Below are 26,349 nucleotides of genomic sequence, written 5' to 3'. Positions count from 1 at the left end.
TTTTGTTTTTTTTTGTATGGATCTTGTGGCGCCGTGTCTTGTAAAGTAAAACTGTATAAGTGTTGCTGTGTGTTCGCATATTCGGTTAGCTCTGCATTGTTGTTTTTGTTTTAAATTGATATATGTGTGCTCTTCGTGTGTCGTGTGAATAAAGTGCTTGTGTGAACTTGTTCCCCGTTTCGCTGCGTCCTTTCCTTCGTTTGAATCTCCATCTTGCTTCACGTAAAGGGTTCGTAGTGGGCTTAATACGCCCGATATAATTAATCGGAACCGTCGAGGCAGACGATAACACCGCTCGGTTATCCCGATAGCACAAAACGGACCGCTTAAGCGGCCCGTGTCCGGAGTCGACCTGCGGCGAGGTGCGATCACCCGGTCTACCATCCAGGCGGGCCAGAATTCTCAACAATATATTATATCATTTTTATCCATTGATTATCATTCAGGTTTTCCCCTTCGACTGTCCCGCAGTAGCTCCACTTCGATAACATTACCACATAGTTTAGTGATGACACAACGTGTACCATTCGTGAGTTCCGGAGGATCCATAGAGCGCATTAAAATTTCAGGGCACCCTACTTTAAAGTGATCCAAAAGGCCGGATCAGTTTCGTCTACATGTTCATATCTTGTCGATTTTAGCTGGCCGGATCAGTTTCGTCATATGATATATGTGTCTTGTTCATATATTACATATGAATACAACATATTCATATGTTGTAGAATTTAGCTGATTCTGAAACTGTTAACAGCATGTCGATCGGATGGTTCTGTGATTTTCTACGGTCGTAAACAGAAGTACGACTTAAGCCTGTATGCCACTATGCGGAGACCCGAGATTTTTGTGTCCACGTGCTCAATCCCGCACCCACCCGGAAAAGACCCAAGTACACTGTCAGTACTCACCTCCACACTAAAACGATAATCATGATTTTGGGTTCAACCGTAACTGAACGGGCGATACTTTGTTGGCAGTTGGTCCGGCTGGGCAGCGGGTATCGGTCGATGAAAATTTCAAAACGGCAACCATGTATCAAAAAGAAAAGAAATACTTTGTACTTCGTCAGAAAGTCATGGTTTTGTGAAGAAACTACGGCACATGGAAAGTGCAAATTCGTCAGGTATGAACTCAACTGTTTTCTCCCCAAATGGAGCGTGATTCTATGAGCCAAACTCATCTTAGTGGTCCTCTAAAAAATGGGAACCATTTTTATTTCTTTTTTGTGCAAGAATTCCTCCCATTTTGCAAATGGAGTTTTTGAACTGTTTAACTACCATAGTCATCAAAAAGCCTGGTGTTGGCGCAGTGGTTAGGGCAGTGGCTTGGGATCCAAAAGGTCCTGAGTTCAAGCCCCGTTGGGCCACTGAATTAATACACCAGGGGGTTGACTCAGCCTGTCATCCTTCCGAGGTCGGCGAAATGAGTACCAGTATACTGGGCCGGTGTATACCCCGGTTAAAATAGGTGTACCATATCCCTGTGTCGTAAGAGGCGACCAGGGTTGCGTCAGGAAGGGCATCCGGCGTAAAACATGTGCCAAATCACTATGCGGATCATACGGATGATCCGCTGTGGCGACCCCTTACGGGAGCAGCCGAAAGAAGAAGAAGAAGTCATCAAAATGAATTTTGAGGGGCCTCTTAAGGAAGACATATCACTACTATATATATGTCAAAGCTTGTTTCATTTCATACAGCAACAAAAATCTGATGGTGGAACAAAAAAAGGGGCGTGCCGAAATATTAATATAGATATATAAGGTTTAACTACCATAATCATCAAAACGAATTTTGAGGGGCCTCTTAAGGAAGACAATAATATCATTACTATATATGTCAAAGCTTGTTTCATTTCATGCAGTAACAAAAATCTGATGGTGGAACAAAAAAAGGGACGTGCTGAAATATTAATATAGATATTCGTGATAAATAACAATAATCAGATTAAAGTGCCAATTTACATTAAACTCGGAAAGTAATCAAAGATAAAGGCTGAAACAATTGGAAAAACAAACAATTTAATGGTTAACACCTGTACACCTGATCATAAGGACGAACAAAGAATAAACCCTGACAGGTGATGTGAAGAACTTCCTTCAAGAGGAAAAACAAACACAGTTATAGGATGAAAGATATCCAAAAGTTTGAGAAACAAAATAGAATTCCAGGTCATGTTTACAATCTACACTCATAAAAGGAAATGTGTTTGTGTGTGTGTGTGTGTGTTTGTGTTTGAGTGTATTCCTGTGATTGTGTGTTTGAGTGTGTCCAAATGGTTGTGTATATGTGTTTGTGTGGATGCATGGTTGTGTATATGTGTTTGTGTGGATGCATGTGTGTGTTTGAGTGTATTCCTGTGATTGTGTGTGTTTGAGTGTATTAATGTGGTTTTCTGTGTCTGAGTGTGTCCATATGGTTGTGCATATGTGTTTGTGTGCATGCATGTGTGTGTTTGAGTGTGTGTGTGTCCACCTCCATTTTGGTAAAGGGTCATGTTTGTTCGAGCAAGTTGTGGTTTTCTTGTTCTCAGAGTTTTGTTCCGATGGTTATTTTCAGGATCGTCACTGAACACAAGACAGTCTCCAACTGTAGTTAGTTTGCAGTAATATTCATTCCCAGGGATGTTTTTTGAAGATCTCAGTGAGGTTCTTCTTCATCACTTCTGTTGCTGCAGCAATCACTGACACAATGTCGATACTCTTCAACTTCCAGGATATTTTGACTTCATTTTCCAGATCCCAGGATTTGGTAATTTCCCTGATAACACGGTGTTCACACTGAAGTTGCTGGGTCCTCGCACCTCTGTTGTATTTTTGTGTGTATTTTTTGATGACGAGACAAAGTTGATGAGTGAGAAAACGCCTTGTGACACACAGAACACTTGCAGGGTTTATCCCCAGAATGAACTCGCTCATGTTGATGTAAATTTGACGATTGAGAAAACGCCTTGTTACACACAGAACACTTGTAGGGTTTATCCCCAGAATGTACTCGTTCATGTTGATGTAAATTTGATGATTGAGAAAACGCCTTGTTACACACAGAACACTTGTAGGGTTTATCCCCAGAATGAACTCGTTCATGATGATGTAAATTTGATGATTGAGAAAATGCCTTGTTACACACAGAACACTTGTAGGGTTTATCCCCAGAATGAACTCGTTCATGATGATGTAAATTTGATGATTGAGAAAACGCCTTGTTACACACAGAACACTTGTAGGGTTTATCCCCAGAATGAACTCGTTCATGATGATGTAAATTTGATGATTGAGAAAACGCCTTGTCACACACAGAACACTTGTAGGGTTTATCCCCAGAATGAACTCGTTCATGATGATGTAAATTTGATGATTGAGAAAATGCCTTGTTACACACAGAACACTTGTAGGGTTTATCCCCGGAATGTACTCGTGCATGTTGATGTAAAGTTGATGATTTAAAAAATGCCTTGTTACACACAGAACACTTGTAGGGTTTATCCCCAGAATGTACTCGTTCATGTTGATGTAAAGATGATGAATCAGCAAATGCCTTGTTGCACAAAGAACACTTGTAGGGTTTATCCCCGGAATGAACTCGTTCATGTTTGTGTAAAGATGATGAATCAGCAAATGCCTTGTTACACACAGAACACTTGTAGGGTTTATCTCCGGAATGTACTCGTTCATGTTTTTGTAAAGATGATGAATCAGGAAATGCCTTGTTACACACAGAACACTTGTAGGGTTTATCCCCAGAATGTATTCGTTTATGTTTTTGTAAATTTGATGAGTGAGAAAACGACTTGTTACACACAGAACACTTGTAGGGTTTATCCCCGGAATGTACTCGTTCATGGTTATGTAAAGATGATGAATCAGTAAATGCCTTGTTACACACAGAACACTTGTTGGGTTTATCCCCAGAATGTACTCGTTTATGTTTTTGTAAATTTGTTGATTGAGAAAACTCCTTGTTACAAACAGAACACTTGTTGGGTTTATCCCCAGAATGTACTCGTTTATGTTTTTGTAAATTTGTTGATTGAGAAAACGTCTTGTAACACACAGAACACTTGTAGGGTTTATCCCCGAAATGGACTTGTTCATGTTGATTTAAATGTGATGATTGAGAAAATGCCTTGTCATTCACAGAACACTGGTAGGATTTACCCCCAGAATGTAATAGTTTATGTTGATGTAAAGTTGATGAAGTGGTAAATGCCTTGTTACACACGAAACACTTGTGGACTTCCCCGTTTCCTTGGATCTGCTTGATCACCTTTAAACAGCTTCTGTAGTTGTTGGAAGAGACTCTGCTCGATATGTCATTGTCCTGAGAATAAGGTATTTGCAGATTGAAATGACCTTCCTGGTCGAACTGGGCAGAGTTGGTAAAAGAAATGATTTTCATTTCTTTTTCTGTGAAGACAATGAAACACAAAACTAACTGGACAGCATCTGAAAATGCATCATCAGAACCCCCCCCCCCAACCCGTAGACCCCTCGAGATCCCGATATTTCTTAATGTCGTGAATAAACTTTGGTAAATGACGCATGATCAAGGTTCTGGTCAAGTTTCATTGAAAGTGTGTGGAGTTTCGGAGAAGGAAGCAAATACATATTTTGGGGGGAAACCCACCCGAAGACCCTTCGTAGATCCCCTCAGACCTCGATTTTTTGCCGTGAACACACTTTGGTACATCCAGGGTGATGAAGGTTGTGGTCAAGTTTCATCAAAATCGTATGTGTAGTTTCAGAAAATAAATTGCAAAAAATTGGGGGCACGAATTGCAGAAACAACCCCAACAACAGGAATAAGCCTCCCCTCTCCTACAGGAGTATCGGGGGAGGATCGACAAGAGAGGGTAATCAGAGATTGCAGTCCCTGGAGAGGACTTATTTTACGTGGTGTTTTGTGAGCTGGTGTGTTCTATGATTAATCCAATTCAATTGGTAATTATTCGTAATTAAGATGTTCCAACCAATAACTGGAACGTAATTTATCGTCAAACGTTCCATCAGCAAGTAATCAATAGACAAACGGTCTAATACCACACAATCAACCAACAGATCGACTCACATTTCAAATGTATGTAAATGACAGACATACTCAGGATTCAATGGTAATTCAGACGTACTAACATTTCAATAGTATGTAATTAATCGACGTAGTCAGGTTTCAAGTGGAAAGGGGTCGAAGGGCGAAAAAGCAAAAGGGGCCTGAGGTGTCCAAATGGTCTGAAATTGTCCAAAGAGTCTTCAGAGGTCTGTCGGTCTGAAAAGTGTTGTGAGGGTCGAAGAAGGTCTGTACATATCAAAAGGGTCTAATTGGGTGCAAAGGGGTCTGACAAACCTCAACAGGGTCTAAATGGGTATTAAAGGGTCGAATGGGGTCTGCAGGGTGTGAAGGAGTGAAGCTGTCGTGAATAAATTAACTCTGGAGTTCAAAACGGAAACAGTGGGCCAAATGACCTCCTCATGACCGTTTTTTAACGCATATTTCGGTGCATTGTGGTTAAAAATATGAACGTCGAAAGTTTCGTCGTGAATTAACTTTCGGAGCTCAAAGCAGTGAGGTCACAAATTAAAACACATTTTCCTTTGACATCAAGAGATGGACAACCGATTTTCCTGCTGCAGACTCTTCTTCCTCCCTCTTCCTCATCTTCTCAGGGAGGTGGCATCTTCCTCATCTTCTCAGGGAGGTGGCATCACTTTTTTTTCTTCCATCGACCAGCTTACAGTGAGATCTCTTGGCAAAGTCTTGGCTAACAGAGAAAAGCTCCATCAGAACCTCATTGAAGGTTACGGGAAAGCTCACCCAGAAACGTCCAAATTTAACAGGTCATTTTCATTTGTGATGAAAAAGGTCATCACATCATGGCTCTGGAAACACCCCCCAACCCCCTGTAAAACTCAATAACGTTTGAACATGCACCCACCCCACCCCACTCCAAACCCCAACCCCCACGCGTTGGGTCCGTGAGAGACATCGTGAGAGTGTGAGATTTATCGGGATTGAAAGACAGGTTCTACGTGTTGGACAAGTTTGTGATTTTACCGAGATCTGCAGAGAGTGAAGAAGCTGCTGCTTTCCGGTCTGAGAGGGATGACAGATCTGAGGGATGAGGCAGAGGGTGGAGTCATCAGCAAAGAGATAAAGAGTATTTTCCGGAGAGTAGGAGAGATCATTGATGAAAACCAGAAAAAGAACAGGGCCCAGAACGCTGCCTTGAGGAACTCCAGCCTGGACAGGAAGAGGGGATGAAAGAACTCCATTGATGGCCACACGTTGACTGCGACAAGGGAGGAAGTCTGTGAGCCACGAGTGGAGATGGCCTTGGATATCATAGGAAGAGAGTTTGGTGAGCAGGGAAGGGTGCAGGACCGTGTCAAAAGCACGCGATATGTCTCGGGACATGGGTCTGATTTCATAACCGGCATTGAGGACCTCCATCCATTGTTGGGAGAGAAGAAGCAAAATATCCAGCGTAGAGTGACCTGGTCTGAAACTAAATTGATGATCGGAAATCAAGCCATTGGAGAAGAGGAAGGATTTAATGTCTGAAGCGATGATGGATTTCATAACCTTGCTGATGATTGGGAGAAGGCTGATTGGTCTGTAGTTGCAGGGATCTGTTTTTGCACCTTTTTTATGCAGGGCAGTAATGTTTGCTGATTTCCAAGCAGATGGCAGATGACGTTGAGCAAATGAGAGGGTGAATAGAACAGAGAGAGGGTGAGCAAGAGCAGAGGAGCAGGTTTTACGACACGTGGGCTGATGCCATCTGGACCGGTTGCAGAATCTTTGTCGAGGTTTGACAGCAAGGTCAAAGGTGGAGACCTTGTCAGAAGTTTGACAAGGTGGAGACCTTGTCAGAAGAAAAGGGCTTGTCAGCCGATCTCTCCCAAGTTCCAGCACACAAATCCAGGCCTGGCCTGTTCACCAGACAAGGCCCAAATCGAGGTGCCGGGCTCTGGCAAGTGGATCGGCAAACGTGTTGAGCCGTGACGTCAGCAAGGACGTCAGAGGCTCCGTTGTTTCCTCTCTTGCCTTCCCGCCTCGAAGCCCGACTTCTCAACTCCGTCGTCTCAGTTTCTTTCTCTGTAGAATCACCTTTTCTTTCCTTTTCCACGCTCGCCTCTCAAAGCCGGCTGCCGTTCTTCTCACTGGAGAATCACCTCCTCATAAGAGTCGATCGCCGACTCGACACGCAGGCCGCCTCTCCCACTGCCTGAAATGACAGACTTGACGTGCAGGCAGCCTCTCTTTCTGCCAAAGATCCAACACTGTCCCTCTTTCGTTCGCTCGCTTTGAAACAAGAGCACGCCTCGAAAGCGACTGTTTCCACACTGTCCCTCCTTCGTTCGCTCGCTTCGAAAAACACGAGCACGCCTCGAGAGCGACCGTTTCCCCAAACTGAACCCCTTTTCTTTCCAGTTTCTCTTTCGTTCGCTCGCTTCAACCCCGAGCACGCCTCCCTCAGGGAAGCCGACAAACTCCTCCCCTTCGTTTCACTTCCTCTTTTTGGCCACACCCTCTCAGCCGACTGGGCGGGGCCTCGTCCGGGATGGGGTTGGAAGAAGAGGGAACCCTTGGCACACCACAACTGTACGAACAATAAAACATGCATCCTACACCTCCCAACACACATGTAACGTCCATTTTACCACACAACCTTGCTAAACATGCATTTAATGGGGGATCTGAGCTAATCCTATATTTAGTAGCCCAATGAGGGCCATTTCCGTAACAATATATATCTATATATATTTATATATTCGGGCGTATAAAAAGGACAACAAGGTGATTCAATTATCAACGGCAGGTATTTACTGCACAAACCCAACCAACGTGTCCACTAAGATTCATCCGAATCCGGCCACAACTTTGTGAGATATCGTGATCCTTCACCTTCGGTGGTGGGGAGAATGAGTTTCATCAGGAATGAATGAGGGAATGAATTTGTGGTTCAAACCTTCGTATGGAGGGAACGAATCATCCACGAACTCGGACTCGAGCTTCACCTTCACAACACCATCTGAAACACGAACAACCCATTCAAACTAAACTTTCACGAACCACAAGATCTCGGAACTTTGTGACGTCACTTACCGCGTCCGGACTCCTTATCCTCGGGTGAACCGACCGTGGACCCGCGGTCTGAGGGAGAACCTCCCGGACCGATCTTGTTTCCTCCATCGAAGCCGTTCGTGGATCCCAGGGTGTTCGGTTTGTGATCTTCGCCGGAGAGATCTCGGACCATCGTGCATCGCCGTGACTACAGGAGACTGTGAGGAACACCAGTCGAGGGCCCGAAGTGTTGTGGAGAAAGTAAATCACGTGATCACGACAGAATCACGGTTTCTCAGCGGCAGATTCGCGTCGCCAGACCACGTGACCGACGAAGCAGGAAAACTCATCAATTGATCGTGTTCCTCGAAAAAAACGACTAAAGCATTAAAACTCTGAATAATGATGACATTAATATTAAAACTCAGAAGCCAACCTGAACAACAATAATATTAAGTGGAGATCCATCCCACTGATCTCAATAGCTTGGATTGGTCACGACGGCTCGTGCGTGAAGCCACCGGAAGTGCACTTTCCGCCATCTTGTCTCCCCCAAAAGAGGTGAACTGTCGTAACACACAACGTTGAACCGGGCCCGGCCGATTTTGCAAAATATATTTCTTCAAATATATTTCAACTTCTGTCTAATATTTTAATGGATTTTGAAGTAAATTACTGTTTCTATGACTCAATCGAATTCCGGAAAATTTCCTTGGAGCTCCTTGGCAATTGCAAGGAGGCGATCAATGCATATTATGAGGCCCGACACAGGGTTGGATCGGAAAACAAACATAGGCCTAACATCCAAGTTACATTAGGCTCCAGGTCACTTCATCAACAACAAAACAAAACTAAAGTCATGTTTTTTATGTTATTTAAAATATGTTTTGTTATTTTAGGCAATTTTTTGTTATTCTACGTTTCTTAATGTTTTCGGGGAAAGGTTGTGAGCTCCGAGATGTTGGCTTGAAGGCCGTTTTGAGACCAAAGTTCGCAGGCAAAAGTTAACCATGACGAGGCCAATAACTTTATTCATAGCCTTTCAATGTCCAAAACATCCTGAAACCTTATAAATATTGTAGATTTGCGCCTGCTGGCGTGCGAATGACCGCGTCTAACCCATAGAGGTCACTTCGCCCACCGAACGGACAATCCAGTCGCGGCTTTCCGGATCAACTTCGAAAACCAGCCACGGGTGTGTTTTTAACCACACCACAACCTTGTCCACGCTCTACCCGCGCTACAGGGTCAATCGCCGAAAACCAGCCACGGGTGTGTTTTTAAGCACACCACAACCTTCTCCGTACTCTATCCGCGCTTCAGGGTCAATCACCGAATTGTCGATATACCTAATTAATCGCGCGGGTCGATTACCGAGAGATTGTACCTCAACAGGACCGCTTGGAAACGAGCCGCTTAAGCAGCTCGCTTCCTTTTGGGATAACCGAGCGGTGTATTATTGCGCAGTCCCGTTGGACCCGATCACTTTACCGGCTATTTAAAACCAACTATGTTCCGAGAGCAAGATGGCAGCTCAATTAAGGGAAGAGGACGCAACGAACAGGTTTACATTCACACAAGGACATTTATTGTAATAAAGTACGTAAGCAGGCATGCACGTATGCAATTATACAAGGCCAACACGCATGACAGGAGAACTACAACCGTTCTACACGATCACTTAACAGTTTTTACTACTTATTCGATACGGGCCCACGAACACATGTACGCGCGCGCGCACACACACACACACACACACCCAATAAATGGTGGCAGAGGCCTTTAATAACGGGCTCCAGCTCGGAGGACAGGTGAGCTGAAACCCAGAGCCTATCTCGAACCTCTCCACCTCGTGTGGTCTTCAAGTTGTTTGGACCCGGGCTCCAGCGAGAGCGAGCTCGATCCAATCACCGTGAGCCGCGATCCTTCCCAAGCTCCCGTGAATCCTCCCGCGCTTCTCAACACGTGCTGGTGAGACGAGGCGCCGATCCTTCCCCTCGATGCGTCGCTTCCCCGAGGAACCACCTCCAAGAAGAGGCCGACGAGTCGCACCAAGCCGGGAACCAAACGGAGAACAAAGAGCTCCACGAACCAAGAAGAAGAAGAAGCCACCACTCGCAGCTCGAGTCGAGCAACCAGCTCAACTCTCTTCCAAACAAAGCAGCTCTCCAAAGAGTCTCCACCCGAGCCAAGCAATGGCCGAAGCTCTGCTGAACAACCACTCAAGCAGAAACCGAAGCTCTACTGAACCACCCAAACGAACCCGAACAAAGAAAAAGGTTTCTCCTCTTTATCCTTCTCCCCCCTCCCCCACGCCCGACGTGACTCATGCCCCCGCTCAATCATGGGTGGGAGGGAGTTGTTGACGTCATGAATCACGGGACGAAAGGGCTCTTCTTCCTCTTCGTAGAAGAGGGGGAGGGACGTCTCCATTGTGTTGGGATCGCTCTTTAACTATTAAATTGTTCCGCAGTGCATCAAATCGATTTCTAAACATTAAACAATGTGATTTCTAAACATGTTTAAACAAAGGTGAGCTATCTCGGGAACAAGCGCTTATCGACATAGCTGACTAAAGGAACCTGTATGTTGTGTGCAATCGAATTCCAAATTCGTAACAATATAATATCCTTCTCGTAAATAATATCATGTAGCTGTGTACTTTTCTCACAGGCAGCGTGGGGTACCCCCCACCCCACCCATCTCAACACTCCTTGTGTGTTATACAATGTAAAGTTCAAAACATATTCAGGAGTTACGTGTTAAAAACTGAAAAATTACATCAATAAATGAAGAAGATGATTAGACTGCTTTCATTTTGCACACAAGAATGTTTTAGAATGTACAAACTTCAGGTTAAATCAACATTCCCCTACCATTTGGAGGAGGAACCCCCACCCCCCCCCCATCAGACTCTCCCCTTCAGTCACTTCCTTCCCCAACACCATGGATCCCTTCCATCCCACCTCTCTTTCTTCTCTTAATGTTGTCAACTTTATATGTACTCAGGGATGAGGACTCGGACCATTACTATTAATTATTTACATCAATGATTTGGAGAGAGGGGTGAAGAGATTTTCCAAATTTGCAGATGACACAAAGCTTGGAGGGAAGGTGGATAGCAGAGGGGGTGGTGATCAGATTCAGGGAAGTGTTGATACTCTCATAGATTGGGCAAAAGATTCGAGAATGTAATTTAACCTGAGCAAGTGTACCTGAGCAAGAATGTAATTTAACCTTGAGCACCACAACTCAGGAAGGACATCGCTGCCATGTCGAAGGGTTCAACGCAGGGCGAACAGATTGATTCCGGGCCTCACTCGACTCAGCTGAGGAGCGGTTGAAGGACACAGGGCTTTATGCAATAGAAAGAAAGAGGTTACGAGGCGATATGATTGAGATGTTTAAGGTATTGAAGGGCATCGACAAAATAAGTGCAGAAGAATTATTCAGCAGAGTAGAAACAGTGATCGCACCAGGGGCATTGCTTGAGAGTAAAGAAGAGTTGAGTTAAGAAGGTAGTGAGGTAGGGGGTCTTTCACTCAAAGAGGAGTTAATGCATGGAACGGTCTCCCTGGAAAGGAATTGGTGACAGAAACAGTCGATGGGTTTAAATTGGAATTAGATAGGAACCTGGAAGTTATGGAGATTGAGGGGTAGAGGAAAAAGCCTGGTGTTGGCTTCGTGGTTCGGGTGGCAGTTTAGGATCCCAGGGTCCTGAGTTCAAGTCCCGTTGGCCGCTGAATTAATATACACCAGGAGGTTGACTCAGCCTGTCATCCTTCCGAGGTCGGCAAAATGAGTACCAGTGTACTGGTAAGGGGGACACTGCATCAGCGGCACAGCTGCGTCCCACCCAATGATGCAACCAGCAGCCACAGGCTGCACTCGATAGAGAGAGAGGGGTGGGTCGAAGGATGTTGGCAGGACTTTTTGCAAGTTTGAGCATTGATGGATGATTGTGTGCATGTCTGCAGAGTGTTGTTGATGGGGGTGGGTCTTGTCAAGGTGGGCATAGAGCGTTCTCTCGGCCCAATGAGGGAGTGCGAGTGGGGGATAAGAGAAGCACGCGTGGGCCAGAGAGTAGAGCGGTTGAGAGTTGTTGAGAATTGTCTTCTGGTCTTCGGACGTCTGGTGGTCTTCTGATGCCAGTCGTTGCCTTCCTGGGGTCCCACCAACAGAGCGTCTTCTCTTGTGGCCTGTGTGCCTGCAAGCGTGTCCCGCGAGGATCGCCTGCCTAGGCTTGGAGCGGCATTGGGTGGCGGGTTCGAGTCCTGCCACACCGGATCGTCGAAAACCGCACGAGGCGGGAAGGCCCAAGAATAGCCTCTGACCTCCAGCTCGCCTTTCCTCGAGCAGGAGGCCTCCAATAAAGACCTGACGGGTCCGTTTCTTTTTGGGTGTACGTGTGTGATTGTGGCGCCAGTCTATTCATTAAAACTGCATAAGTGCTTGTACATAAATTGCTATTCCTTTCGTATTCGGTTAACTCTGCCTTCTTGTGTGCTCCCCTGCCCCATTATAAATAAATATCCCTTTTGTTAAATGTTCCAGCTCGTTTCTGTGTTTCTTTCATTGGCTTGGCACGGTGTGTATTGAGAAATAGCGAGGCCGTAAAATGTTCATTTGGTCCGACGGGCCTTTGTAATCTCCGCTCAGGTTACACACGGTTCGGGCTCGGTAACGGCTCGTTCTGCGCGAGGTCCGTCGAGGGGTGAAGTTTGGCAATTGACCCTACCCCACGTGGTCTAATTATTGGCGATTCATGGTCCAGTGAGGGACCCGTGCCTTTCGGACTTATCCAAAAGGTACGACCTCAATTCCGGTGTGTTCAGTGGAGCCGACTCTACTGCTCCCTCTCGCGGTCGTGCTCGCCACCGATACCCGGCCCCGCAACAATATTATCTTGAAGAGACCAGAACTTCGTGAATCCATCTGGACACCTTCACAAATCCACATTCCAACTTGTTTGTGTCTGTTTTAAAAATTCCTTTAGATAGCTTTTAAAATGACAGGCAATTCTTCTTTATATTCAACTTGCTGGCAAAGTTCAATCTGTTTACACATTTACTACACAGGTGATCTTTCCATGCAGAGGAGAAATAAAATTATGTTAATTCCAAATGGATACATACTTTAAAAGAATCATATCATATTTGAGTATATTTTACTTCAGGTTTAACATTTTCATTTTAATACCAAGTTTTAATCATCATCAATTTATTTATTTTATCACCCACAAACCCATCATGATAAAATGTTTCGACAGAGGGAAGCACAAAATAGTGGGGAACAAAGACAACAGGAGATCCGTGGAAGGGAGGGGGATGGGGCAGGGTACACGGGGTAAACAAGATGGTACTACAGGGACTTTCAGGAAGGAAACCAGGGAATTTGAAGGAAGTAGGTTTGGGGTGGATTAACGGGGGAAGTAAAAATCAAGATTTTGGATGGGGAAGATCAGAGATGGTGGTGAGCAGCTGTTTTAAAGGCCTGGAGAGAGGAGTAGGATTGAAGAGAGTGTTGGAAGTTTGTTCCAAAGGCGAGAAAAAAGTGGAAAGAAAGAGTGAAGATGAGCAGTGATTCGTGATTTTGGCAGTTTCACCAGTAGGGGGTTCTTGGTGGACCTTGAGCTCCCTGTGGAAATATAGGGGGAACAGATCACAGACACCGGAAGGTGGGGGAGATAGAGGAGAGGAGGTGGCATATTTTTGTTGCAGCCAGCTATTTTGCTTTCCACAAGAGGCCGTAGGACCTCGGCTGCTTGATAGGGGTTAACGATGACACTCAGAGGAGTGGTACCAAAAAGGTACATGCCAGGGTAGTGTTTCTGCCTGCTCGTTTTCTCCTCACTAGTTTGGTTAATAACTAGACATCGCTCGGAATCACTCACATGGGGGAGGGGGGGTATCCACAACAAAACTGTTCTCACCAGTGGGAGTTTGTTTATGTTTATTCAAGGATGACAACTCACGAAAAAAAAACTTACAACACACAGAACACTTTACGGTTTCTCCCCAGTGTGAGTTCGTTTGTGTCTATTCAAGGATGATGAATGATTAAAATCCTTAAAACACACAGAACATTTGTAAGGTTTCTCCCCAGTGTGAGTTCGTTTATGGATATTCAAGTATGATGAATGACTAAAACCCTTCGAACACACAGAACACTTGTAAGGTTTCTCCCCAGTGTGAGTTCGTTTGTGTTTATACAAGGAAGATGAATGATTAAAATCCCTCGAACACACAGAACACTTGTACGGTTTCTCTCCAGTATGAGTTCGTTTGTGTCTATTGAAGGTTGATAAGTCACGAAAATCCTTTGAACACACAGAACAAGTGTAAGGTTTCTCCCCAGTGTGAGTTCGTTTGTGGGATTTCAAGGTCGATAAGTAACTAAAATCCTTGAAACACACAGAACACGTGTAAGGTTTCTCCCCAGTGTGAGTTCGTTTGTGGGATTTCAAGGTTGATAAGTAACGAAAATCCTTCGAACACACAGAACATTTGTACGGTTTCTCCCCAGTGTGAGTTCGTTTGTGTCTATTCAAGTTTGATAAGTAACTAAAATCCTTCGAACACACAGAACATTTGTACAGTTTCTCCTCAGTGTGAGTTCGTTTATGGATATTCAAGGTTGATAAGTAACTAAAATCCTTAGAACACACAGAACACTTGTGCAGTGTCTTCCCAGTGTGAGTTCGTTTGTGTCTATTCAAGTTTGATAAGTAACTAAAATCCTTCGAACACACAGAACATTTGTACAGTTTCTCCTCAGTGTGAGTTCGTTTATGGATATTCAAGGTTGATAAGTAACTAAAATCCTTAGAACACACAGAACACTTGTGCAGTGTCTTCCCCGTGTGAGTTCGTTTGTGTCTATTCAAGTTTGATAAGTAACTAAAATCCTTCGAACACACTGAACATGTGTACAGTTTCTCCTCAGTGTGAGTTCGTTTATGGATATTCAAGGTTGATAAGTAACTAAAATCCTTAGAACACACAGAACACTTGTGCAGTGTCTTCCCAGTGTGAGTTCGTTTATGGATATTCAAGTTTGATGAGTAACTAAAATCCTTCGAACACACTGAACACTTGAACTGTTTCTTCCCAGTGTGAGTTCGTTTGTTGTTCTCCACTTGCTTGGAATGATGATTGAAATGATCTTCTTTGTTGAAGAACTGTGCAGAGTTGGTGAACGAAACGGTTTTCATTTGTTTCTCTGCAAAGAAAAAGGAAGTGCCATAACCAATTACGTCATCATGTGTTCACTGCAAGGAATTGTGGGAAATCATCAGTGTCAGGTTAATTCAATGTGGGCGACATTCGATTGATTTAGCGGTTCCAGAAAAAAGCATTATTTAATATTATTCTTCAATCCAATGTGGCTGCTAAGTCATGTGACCTATCAATTATTCCTTAACGAACTTGTACACCCACGGCTTGGAGAACATTTGTGTGAAGTTTCCCCTCGATCTGTCCAGCCGTTCTGGAGAAGATTTTTGGAGGTTTTCGTGAAATCCAATATGGCTGCCAAACCATGTGACCTATGATTTTATATGTGTGAACCTTTTGTTCCTCATGGATAGGTGGTCATACAAGTATAGTTTCACCTCGATCTGTTCAGCCACTTCAGAGAGGAATATTTTTGAAGGTTTTTCTTTTTTTTAAACAATATGGCTGCCGAATCACGTGACCGATGATGTCATCGATTTTTTTTTTTCCTGTGTTCCATTTTAGCCCGAGATGACCCTCAAAAACTTTCATACTGATCAGATGTCGCGTTCTACAAATGCAATCATGACGTCATAACGAAGGCACCTATGACGTCATTAAAGAATCACACTTATTCCCCATGAGGAGTACTTGCTGTGTGCCAAGTTTCAATTTTTCCTTGCAGTCTCAAAGACACAGAGGTCCAACGTTTTTCGAACAAGGTTGCCACACCACGTGACATATGACGTCATAATTATGATTACAACATTCCACACGAGTAGTCGCACTTGTGGTGAAAATTTGTCTCAATCCGACAAGCGGTTGTGGACCAAGACACCAAAGTTCTGTGCGGACAAACAAAGACTGACAGACAAACGAACGGACGCAAACACAATACCCTCTCCCTCGGCGAGGGTTAAAATATCTTGCGATGACGATTACGATGACGTTGAACTCTGAGTGAGAATAATTCTGTATTTTAAAAACTTTAATTTAATGCTCTTTCAGCGCAGGTTCAAACCAAAGCTCCAAACACAGGTGAGGTCAGGTATCTGGGATTTATAAAGAAACTGTATGTCACATGTGCATGGACATGTACTCACATATGACCCAGAAGATCCTAAAGACCCCAAGACCCAAAAGCCACAGAGACCCAAAAAGACCCGAAGACCCAAAAATATGCTGAAGCTTCCAAAGACCCAAAAGCCAAAGACCCAAAAGACCCCTCAGATCTTAACAAGATTTGGACCCCTTACATCCTTCAGATAGATGAGAGAGCTTAAACCCTTGACCACTTGGACCACTTTGACCTTCTTATATCACAAATTAAATTTCAAGTAAATATAATAAATATCACCAACATTACAAATAAATTTGTAGAAAATAAATGTTTGGATGATGATTGGTGTAAATCATGACAAGACAGTAAATCTGTGCCGTCAATCTCTGCAAGACGTGTGGAGAGGTGAGCGTCACGAGCCGGTCCACGGTAGTTTATGATAAACATCAGGTTCACACCTTTGTCTTGAGAGGACGATTCATCCAAGATCTCAGACTTGATCTTCACTTTCACAACATGATCTAAAAAAAAAAACTTCATAAAAAATTGACTTCAACATGATTGAATCAACATATTGTTACAATTACACACGTCACCGCACCCAATTCAATCAGATAACTTTAGTCAAATTAACCAGGTTAACTTAAACTTATCCTTTACCAATACATATAAATAAGGCCAAAAACGATGTGTGGTGAAAGATCTGCAGGGTGTTCCAAAAAGACAACTTTGGCTGTAAATATTGTTGCGGATCCGGGGTTTGAAGCTCGAGACGAGGGGAAGTCCTCGGGTCCCTCCCGAATGCCCGTTCTTGATGCCGCAGGGCACAGACAACTCCCAGTGCAGACAGGTTGTGAAGCAACCACGAACGCTGATTGGTAAGGCCAATCCTAGAAAGGATTACACTACTTCACGTGTTCCCGTTTCTGGTGGATTGACCGCACCAAGCGAATTATGTGCCCTCGGTACGTACTTGTGTTCACTTAACGTATCAGGTCCAGCCGAGCAGAGCTGCCAAGTACGCACCAGCTAATAAGAGCAAATTCGTGGTGCAGAACTTCCAGGAGAACGTGTGTGTGGACAACGCTGAACCAATAGGAAAAAGACAGAACGAGCTGGGTACATTTATCATATAAGCAGGTTTATTTATAATTATGGCGAGGAAAGGGCATGTGGCACAATAATAAAAGGTTTTAATACAAGAGCAATATGATCAAGCATGGATTCGTGAGGTGAGGCAAAATAAATGCAAGTATGATCAAAAGAGGACAGAGTGCGGAGGTCACCAGATCCAGATAATTTACACATTCTTAACTTAAATTTACACGACAGGCGCAATCATATTACAATAACACGACAGGCGCCATCAGACACACACCTGAGGAAACTAGAACAGCAAGAAAGATGGAGACAGCACGAGGTGATTGCGACCTATAGGATACCTGGAGCGACCGACGGACCAGCGTGAACCCAGTCGCTTCAGTGGAGCAAAGAGGGAGGAAACTAGGGGTGTCTCCGGTACGTGAGTGAGGAGGTGCAAATGCGGTGCAGAGAAGGGAAAAATGAGAAGAGGTGCGTGTCTGGTGGAGCGCAGAACGGGGCTTCGAAAAGTCTGAACCAGAGTCCCGAACAAAGTACACATGTTCATGGAGAGACCACACGGGCTGGTGTCTGAAGAACAAGCACAAATGAGTGGAGTCCAACACCAGGTAGAAGGACAGATCCAGCAGAGAGTTCCTGGTCACGTCGTCCAAACACACTGACTTACACAAACCTTCTCCACTGTCTCCGTTCCACCTCATTCCCTCTGGACGCACGAACAATCAACACAAAGCACCAACCGTCCTTTTCAGGGCTCACTGATTGTCACACCTCACTCACACCAATTAATCGAACACCACACACATTCTCCCTTCGCAACTCTCAAAACAGTTTCCATTGCACATTCCACCTCCCCCCCCCCGTATTTGGACCCTTGTGAACCCGCCGACTCTTCTCTTGTTTCCCAGAATGACTGTGCCTCCTGTTCGTACCTGTGACAAGTGACTGACGAGGAGGCGGTTTATGTACGTGACCTAAGGATTTGTACATCGTCACACCGCTTGTGTACACGTTCTCTTTACAAATCATCATAAACAAACTTCTTACAAACTGTCCGGTTCTCTGTTTGTGTTAGTTAATCTATTTTTTATTAATTTACACTTTAACCCTGAATGTTGATGGTCAAGGTCGAACGGCGGTCTACACAAACATTTGGGGATCACAGACACCTCCTTGTTGTTATTATAATTATCATTATAAAAGATAAACTACTTTGTTAACATGAAGAATGAGTTTGTGGTTCCAACCTTCGTACGGAGGGAACGAATCATCGACGAACTCGGACTCGACCTTCACTTTCACAACGGGATCTGAAACACAAACAAATCCGTGAAATAAAAACGAAACTTTCAGGAAGAACAAGATGTCGGTTCGGAGTGAACGTCACGTACCGGGTCCGGGCTCCTCGTCCTCGGGTGAACCGACCATGGACCCGCTGTGTGAGGGACGGACTCTCGGATCGACCGTGTGTCCTCCATGGAAGCCGTTCGTGGATCCCGGGGTGTTCGCTTTGTGATCTTCCACAGAGAGATCTCGGATCATCGCGCATCGTCCTCACTCGAGGACACTGAACACGTGACTGGAGAGGCTGAAATATTCGGGCAAAATAAAACCACGTGATCACGAAAATCATCGAATCGCGGTTTCTCGGGGGCTGATTCGCCCCGACCCAGTCACGTGACCGACGAAACAATGAGGAAAACTAATTAATTGATCGTGTCACGAGAAAAACGACCACAACGTTAAAATTCTGAATAAAATGATGAGATTAATATTAAAACTCAGAAGCCAAAACCTGAATCACAAGAATATCAATTCGAGATCCGGCCTCTGGTCACGTGGTGGAAACAACACCGTCGTAATTCCAGAGGGAAGGGAGGAGTCCAGAGGGCGAGGGTGGAGCAGGAGGCAGGACCAGGTAGGTGGAGTCGAGAGGCAGGAGGCGGTTCGACATCGTGTGGGCGCAGCCGAGGAACAGGAGGCGGTTCGACGTCGTGTGGGCGGAGCCGAGGAACAGGAGGCGGGCCGTCAAGGCGAGAAGTGGGCGGAGTCGAGGACAGGAGGCGGTTCGACGTCGTGTGGGCGGAGCCGAGGAACAGGAGGCGGGCCGTCAAGGCGAGAAGTGGGCGGAGTCGAGGACAGGAGGCGGTTCGACGTCGTGTGGGCGGAGCCGAGGAACAGGAGGCGGGCCGTCAAGGCGAGAAGTGGGCGGAGTCGAGGACAGGAGGCGGTTCGACGTCATTCGGGCAGAGCCGAGGAACAGGAGGCGGTTCGACATCGTGTGGGCGGAGCCGAGGAACAGGAGGCGGGCCGTCAAGGCGAGAAGTGGGCGGAGTCGAGGACAGGAGGCGGTTCGACGTCGTGTGGGCGGAGCCGAGGAACAGGAGGCGGGCCGTCAAGGCGAGAAGTGGGCGGAGTCAAGGACAGGAGACACAGCTTGAAACACAGACCCACTCTCAATTCTCTTAGGAGGGACTTCTCCGTCTTTTGTCGGGCCCGAAGCTCGGGGGAGGGGGCCATGTCGAATATGATGTCATCACCCGAGTCGGGCGCTTCGACTGGCTCCGATCCCTCACGTGGTCCGCTTGCCTGGGCCGGGCCTCGGGTGGACGCTTGTGCAGCCCGCCCACCTTACTGCGTGACTCGCTGCACATGTCTGGTTTCGGGTCGAGGCTGGTGCATGGTTATGGTGGACGAGACGAGACGAGGGGGCAAGCGAGGCAGATTTACCTCAGGAGTGAAAATAGGAAGAGTGGGAAGTGGAATGGAGGGAAAATGATTTAATAAACCTAATAACCCATCGCAACACACTCCCTTGTCCTCCCACTACACAAAAGGAAGGAGTCTGTCTGCACGTATATTAATGGCATAACTGACTCGGGACAACTCTCTGTTGTGTGCATGCGGTTCCGAGAACCGCAACAATATATATCTTCTCCATGACTACTACATCATAACTGTGACGTTCCATGTCGGTTGATGAAGCGAGGGATTCAAGAGAAATAATTTTTTTTAAGGTTTTTGTGCAATTCAACATGGCTGCCAGACCATGTGACCTATGAAATATTCGTGAGCACCCTGGTATCATCAAGGCTTGAGGAACATGTAGGTGAAGTTTCCCCTCGATCTGTCAAGCTGTTCTGGAAAAGAAGGTTTTTAAAGGTTTGTTCTTCCAAAAGAAAATCATAGCTGCTAAAGCAGGTGACCTATGACGTCATAAGTGGAGAACCTTTTGTTCCTCATGGATAGGCGCTCATACCTGTAAAGTTTGGTCTCGATCTGTTCAGCCGTTTCGGAGATTTTTGAAGGTTTTGCAGTTAAAAATATTTTTAAAAGGCTAGCAAACCACGTGACCGATGACGTCATCAAATTCTCCCCCCCCCCCCCGTCCATACAATTTAGCGCGAGATGACCCTCAAAAATTTTCATGCTGATCAGATAAAGCGTTTGACGTATGTAATTATGATGTCATTCAGAAGCCACCTATGACGTCATCAAAAATAAATCACATGTGATTACTTGTTTCAACAGTCGCTCCTGCCGTTTAACACGAAACTGAAAGGGAGGAAACCCGACGTTCTTCGGGCATCACATGCTCATCGCTTCCCCCACAGACTGACGGATCCGAGCCGAGATCTACTGGAATCTATATACCCCAGACAGGATAATATCACGACGGGAGTGGGTGAACTCGTTAAATAAGAAACGAAATTAAATTTAAAAAGTAATAAACACCATTGTTTTTTTTTTCTTTATGTTGTAATGGAAATATCATCATCATCATCATCATCATCATCATCATCATCATCATCATCATCATCATTGATTATTTCTATGAATTTAATTCCAAAGTGTTTTTTGTGATTGGCACGTGGGTGGATTTCCTCGATTCATCTGTTTTTGATTGGAGGTGTTGATGTTAACTCTCCTAAACCACACCAGATCAGATCTTTTGGAACACCTGGTTGTGTAGGGGGTTCACGTGCACGATAAGGTGTTTACACACTTTTAAACCTTTGTTGTTTTTAGGGTGTTGAACATTTCTAGTAATTTTCACAACTTGCTATGCCCCTCCCCTCAAAAAAAGTGGAGTTCAGTGAACCTCAGGTCACGTGACCGTTGACGTCATCTCCAGAACGAAACATGAGAATTTTTATTCTCATCCAGATATGACAATTTTTAGACGAAAGTGTTTCTCTTCCCCGTTACTCGACGTGATCGCAGAAGGCCAACACTCATTTCCCCAAGTACCTGTCCCGCGTAAGTACCGCGTTTCCATCGGATGGTGGAAAGAAGGAAGCAATGCGTGTTATCACACAGTCCACAGTGACCCAGCTTATTAAAACTTTGTATTGTGTGATTTGGGACAAATATGTTGTCACTGGCACAGGAAGTGAGAGCTTTCACTCGTTCACCTCTTTTCTGTCCACGTGGAGACGTAAACTCTTCGACATTGAGGATCTTCGTTACTTTCCCTCAAAGCTGGGTCTGTCTGTTTGTTTGTCTTGCCACGTTCCCCCTCCGTGCGTCAGAGCGAGTGCCCCCGACTCCCCAAAGGGGTGCGCGGCAGAAAGTTTGAAACTTCCGTCTATTGTTTACCAGGTGAAACGAGCGCACGACATGAATAATTTATTAATCACTCCTGTTTACCTGTCAAATGCTAATATCAATTAATAAGATTCCATCACAATGATTTCAAAGAAACACTCAATGACTGTAAAACTCCCCAAAGTTCGTGCGTTTCAATGCAACACTTCCATTGGATACGCGTTGTTTGTCAAAGTCGGTGTTTTGCATTTTCGAAGCAAGCGTGGGTGGTGCAAGATGGCGCACGGATGCTCGCGAAGTGAAAAGTGCCCGGCCAGCCTCGTGCGTGGCGAGCGTCCCCCGAGGGTGGCGTCCGTATCACCGCAGCAAGCCGATGAATCCGCGTTCACGACAGCCGGCAGGATGAGCGCGCTTCCGCAAAGATGCAGTAGGTTCGACTTGGGTCTGTGGTCAACGTGCGCACTCTGTTACGGAGCGCTCGCAGCCAACGCAGCCCGCCCTGCCACGCACAGCTCGCTTTCACATCTGGAAATCTCTGGTTCACATCTCAAGTCCTCCTCCCCTCGAATGGCTCACCGCTCACCTTATATATCGTATGGAACACAAGGTCACCCCGAAACCAGACAACAGAAAGTCTGCATTCTAAGACTGACCAAAAGCTTGTCCATTGGCTCAGAGCATCATGTCCCACAACAAATCTTTCCCCCAGTCCGTTTCACTTGACTGTATAGTAGGAGTGGCAGCTGTCATGTCATGCTACTCGAACCTCGAAGCCTCAGCAAAAGCTGTCCTCACAAGTTGCCTTTTACGCAGAACACCTCAGCATTTCCAATCATGTCGGATTCGGACTAATCCGGGACAATCTGTCCGTTTGTTATTTTCAAAATCGAAGATTTGCAAGTATATTGGTCGGTCGACTTTGTTATTCTGTCTGTTTGTTGGTCAATCACCGACAGGTCACAATTCTTAACCGATGCTTAATGAAACTTTCGTGAGGTCGTCACAAACTGAGAAGGCTATCGAGTTTGAGGTCAAAGGTCGTCTTGAGGTCAGATTTCTAAAATCGTCATTTTTCATCCCATTGACTTGAAAGTTGAACAGGATTCGCATATCCGGTCTCTGATTTGGGAAGCCAATTACTTTTGAGGTCACAAGGTCAAAAGTCAACTCAAGGTCAAACTTGTAAAATCAATTTTCATCTGAAAAATCGTCAATTTCCTTTTTATCCGATCGACTTGACGATAAAAACAGCAAGTGCATCATGCAGAAATTAATTGGGAAAGCAACTATTTTTGAGGGCAAAGGTCAACTCAAGGTCAAACTTCTAAAATTATCAAATTTATTCTGAAAAAAAATGCACTTTCATCCGATTGTCCTGAGCTTTGATGAACATCTTCAATTTTAATCTTCATGAAATGGACTATTTGATGTAACCATGGCAACCTTTATTTATTTATTTTTTAATTTTTTTGGGGCGGATGGATTTTGTAACTCTCGTGCTAAGTACGACATGTATGTTCTTTGTTTGTTTATCTATGCAGAAAGTAAGTATTTGTATTAATTACATCCCAATGAAATAATGATTATAATTATAACTCGAATGGCACTCACTGGAGCGCATACCTCCGCCAGGCTGAACAGTTTACATTTTGTATCCCACTGATAGGCCGTGTATAAATCCAGATCATCATCAAAATCGAATCAATTCATCCTCGTCACACACTCAACCTGTCCACAAGGTTTGTGCAAATCCGTCCACAACTTTTTGAGATATCCTGCTCACAGACAAGCAAATAAACGCACAGCGGTAAAAACAACCCCCATCCACCTTTGGTGGTGGAGGTACCCGCAAACAAAAGAGGTGGTGTTAACACTGTCGAGGAATTTAGTGAAGGCCACGTCCACAATGTTGTGTGCAGTTCTGGTCACCACAACTCAGGAAGGACATAGATGCCAGAGAGAGGGTTCAGTGCAGGGCTACTAGATTGATTCCGGGCTGAACGAGACTCAGCTATGTGGAGCGGCTGAAGGAGACGGGGCTTTATTCACGAGAAAGGAGGCGGTTATGAGTAGATATGATGGAGATGTTTAAGATGATGAAGGGTCGAGATAAAATAAGTGAAGATGAATTATTCAGTGGAGTAGACAGTGATAGGGGCAGGAGTTATGTCACTCAGCAAGTAGATACCTCCACCACTGAAGTTGGACAGACGTTATGTTTTCACCCCTGTCTGTTTGCTTGTCTTTGAGCACAGTATTTCAAAAGGTTATGGACGGATTCGGACCAAACTTGGTGGACAGGATGGGTATATGATAAGGAAGAGTTGATTTGATTTTGGTGAAGATCCGGATCCAGAGATGAGAATTCAAAATGTTTTTGAAGGATTATGACGAAAATTGGTGGATGAGTTGGTTCGGTGACAAGAACAATCCGATTCGATTTTGGTTAAGATCCGAATTCAGGATCCAACCTATCAGTGGGATACAAAACATCAACGGTTCAGCCTGACATAGGTACTGCACGCGCTGTACTGAGTGCTCTTCTGGTTTAATGATGTGTTGAAGTATTCTGTCCTGTGACTCTTGATTAATTTGTGCTGATTCTGTGCCCCTTGCAGATCAGATCTGATGTCTCTGAAGAAGTGAGGTACAGCATCACTGGTCCTGGTGCTGATCAGAACCCCAAAGGGGTATTCACTATTGACCCGGAAACAGGAATACTCTTTGCGATGCGTCAGGTGGATCGGGAGACAATTCCACAATACAAGGTGAAGTTGGGAAGGCTGTTGAGATCGCAGGTCTTCTCGATGATGAAGGTGGAGTCGCTCACATTGACAAGTCATACAGTGGCATGGGGTTGAGGTCGGAGGGCTCATTGGGAGCCTTGTTGGATGAGGTGTTTACACTGTTTTTTTACCTCCTCTCTTCCGGTCCAGCTCTCTTGGCCTTCCGATCCTCCATGATGTACGTGTTGTTCCAGTCATCCCCCTCATGTTCAAACTCCCAAAATCCAGGAGTACTGCTCACATATACTCTTGTTCTGGTTTTTTTTGTCCTCATTGTTGAACTGCCTTCTGGAGACGGTTCAACCAAACTTTTCCCATCCAAGGCTTAAAGCAGGCGGTGCAACCACCATCCCACGTGATCCCCCATCCATATCCGTGATATTGCCTCTCCGTCATGCTACACTTTTATGAAGAAGTACAAGGAAACTGGACGCAGGAGGAGGCCATTTGGTCCATCGTTTCTTTGCTGTATCAACACCGCATTCATGAAATCCATTGGTTTACCTGCTCAATTTCACGAGGGGGGAGGGGGGATTAGTAGTGGGAATGTGGAGTGGGGAGGAGAGAAGTTTTGGGTGGTGGGGGGAGGGGGTCACAGGTACATCATTATAATGGTGTTCCTGTGTTTCCTCCCCTGCACTCTCTCTTTTACTCTTCCTTCATTCCCTCACTCCTTGCGTTCGAGTGTGGTCAAACTTTTGGTACACTCCCATTTTACCACGTGTCCGCTTCATACTCGAAATGAACTCGACAAAACACAACAGCTCAAAAAAAATGTAACATTTATTAATTAGTGCTTCGAATACATATTCCCATAATGAAGGTTTGTTGAAAATTTGATGATAAAAGCTCAAATGGTAAAAAACAATAGTTGCGGCCTGGACACGCACCGACTGCGTGAGCGGACGGGCTAACCAGGTGTAACACACACAGTGGACGTTTGTTTGTTTTGTCCAGCTCGAGCTGCACGCAGTGAACATGAAGGGAATCCCAGTGGAATCTCCCGCAGAGATCACCATCCGCGTGCTGGACATCAATGACAACCATCCCCAGTTCACACAGCCCGAGTTCAAGGGCTTCGTGGAGGAAAGGTCATCACCAGGTGTGTACCTTGGCGTGCTTGTTGATGAAATGAAGGTGAGTGTCTGGTGATGAATGAACAAATGAACAAAGGCGTGGCTTTGCAGCTGATGTGGTGCCCCCTTGTAGGTCCGTGCAGGAAGATTTGTTCACGGTGCCGGCGATAGCTCGCCCACTCTTCACGACGGACACTGCGGGGATCTTTAACATGTAACGACTAATGTTGGAAGGCGGGACGCCCAGTTTAACGTCCATCGGAGGGACGACACACATTGATGACGGACCCCTTTAATTTAAAGGTCCCATGACACACAAAAGTACTGAAATTGCATATATATATAAATAAATAAATATATATCCTATAGGACCGGGCGTAGTGGCGTGCACCTGTAATCCGGCTACTCGGAAGCTTGGGTTGGAGGATCGCTTTAGGACGGGTGCTCTGCGCTGGGCCGCGCTATGAGATGGTGTAGGGCAGCCCGGAATCATGGCGAAACCCAATC

The 26,349-nt window shown here is 45.2% G+C and overlaps 3 protein-coding genes across 3 annotated transcripts in view; 1 reads left to right on the top strand and 2 right to left on the bottom strand.

The window, feature by feature from the left end:
- LOC147007280 (uncharacterized) overlaps window positions 1–9,754 on the bottom strand; it is a 29,059-nt gene extending 19,305 nt beyond the window's left edge. The window contains 2 exon segments of the mRNA XM_085867437.1: window positions 7,963–8,025; window positions 8,100–9,754. Of these exon segments, the coding sequence (XP_085723563.1) occupies window positions 7,963–8,025; window positions 8,100–8,250 (214 nt within the window). The 5' untranslated portion in view covers window positions 8,251–9,754.
- A 4,238-nt stretch (window positions 9,755–13,992) lies between these two features.
- On the bottom strand, window positions 13,993–19,441 carry LOC147007279 (uncharacterized). Its single transcript, XM_085867438.1, has 5 exons — window positions 19,228–19,441; window positions 18,824–19,020; window positions 18,680–18,742; window positions 16,790–16,852; window positions 13,993–15,278 (listed from the first exon to the last, which is right to left on the bottom strand). The coding sequence occupies exons 2-5, from the start codon at window positions 18,972–18,974 to the stop codon at window positions 14,062–14,064; spliced, it is 1,494 nt and encodes a 497-aa protein (XP_085723564.1). The 5' UTR covers window positions 18,975–19,020; window positions 19,228–19,441; the 3' UTR covers window positions 13,993–14,061.
- Window positions 19,442–22,256: 2,815 nt separating this feature from the next.
- On the top strand, window positions 22,257–26,105 carry LOC147007278 (cadherin-4-like). Its single transcript, XM_085867436.1, has 3 exons — window positions 22,257–22,301; window positions 24,599–24,829; window positions 25,700–26,105. Exons 1-3 carry the CDS (start codon window positions 22,257–22,259, stop codon window positions 25,916–25,918), a joined length of 495 nt encoding a protein of 164 aa, XP_085723562.1. The 3' UTR covers window positions 25,919–26,105.
- Window positions 26,106–26,349: the final 244 nt, after the last annotated feature.

This window comes from Eptatretus burgeri, unplaced genomic scaffold (genome assembly GCF_056783735.1).
Source record: "Eptatretus burgeri isolate ZD-2024b unplaced genomic scaffold, Ebu_testis_v1 Ebu_testis_scaffold_351, whole genome shotgun sequence".
Lineage (NCBI taxonomy): Eukaryota > Metazoa > Chordata > Myxini > Myxiniformes > Myxinidae > Eptatretus > Eptatretus burgeri.
This window is presented reverse-complemented; position numbering and strand designations above follow the sequence as displayed.

Excerpts from the sequence above, each read along its gene's own strand:
- LOC147007279 (XM_085867438.1), bottom strand. The coding sequence starts at position 18,974 with ATGATCCGAGATCTCTCTGTGGAAGATCACAAAGCGAACACCCCGGGA. Across the intron at positions 18,743-18,823 it reads GGACGAGGAGCCCGGACCCG|ATCCCGTTGTGAAAGTGAAG; the intron begins GTACGTGACGTT and ends TTTGTGTTTCAG. Across the intron at positions 15,279-16,789 it reads ATCGTCCTCTCAAGACAAAG|AGAAACAAATGAAAACCGTT; the intron begins GTGTGAACCTGA and ends TTTTCTTTGCAG.
- LOC147007278 (XM_085867436.1), top strand. The coding sequence starts at position 22,257 with ATGGCGCACGGATGCTCGCGAAGTGAAAAGTGCCCGGCCAGCCTC. Across the intron at positions 22,302-24,598 it reads AAAAGTGCCCGGCCAGCCTC|ATCAGATCTGATGTCTCTGA; the intron begins GTGCGTGGCGAG and ends TGCCCCTTGCAG. Across the intron at positions 24,830-25,699 it reads CATTGACAAGTCATACAGTG|TGGACGTTTGTTTGTTTTGT; the intron begins GCATGGGGTTGA and ends TAACACACACAG.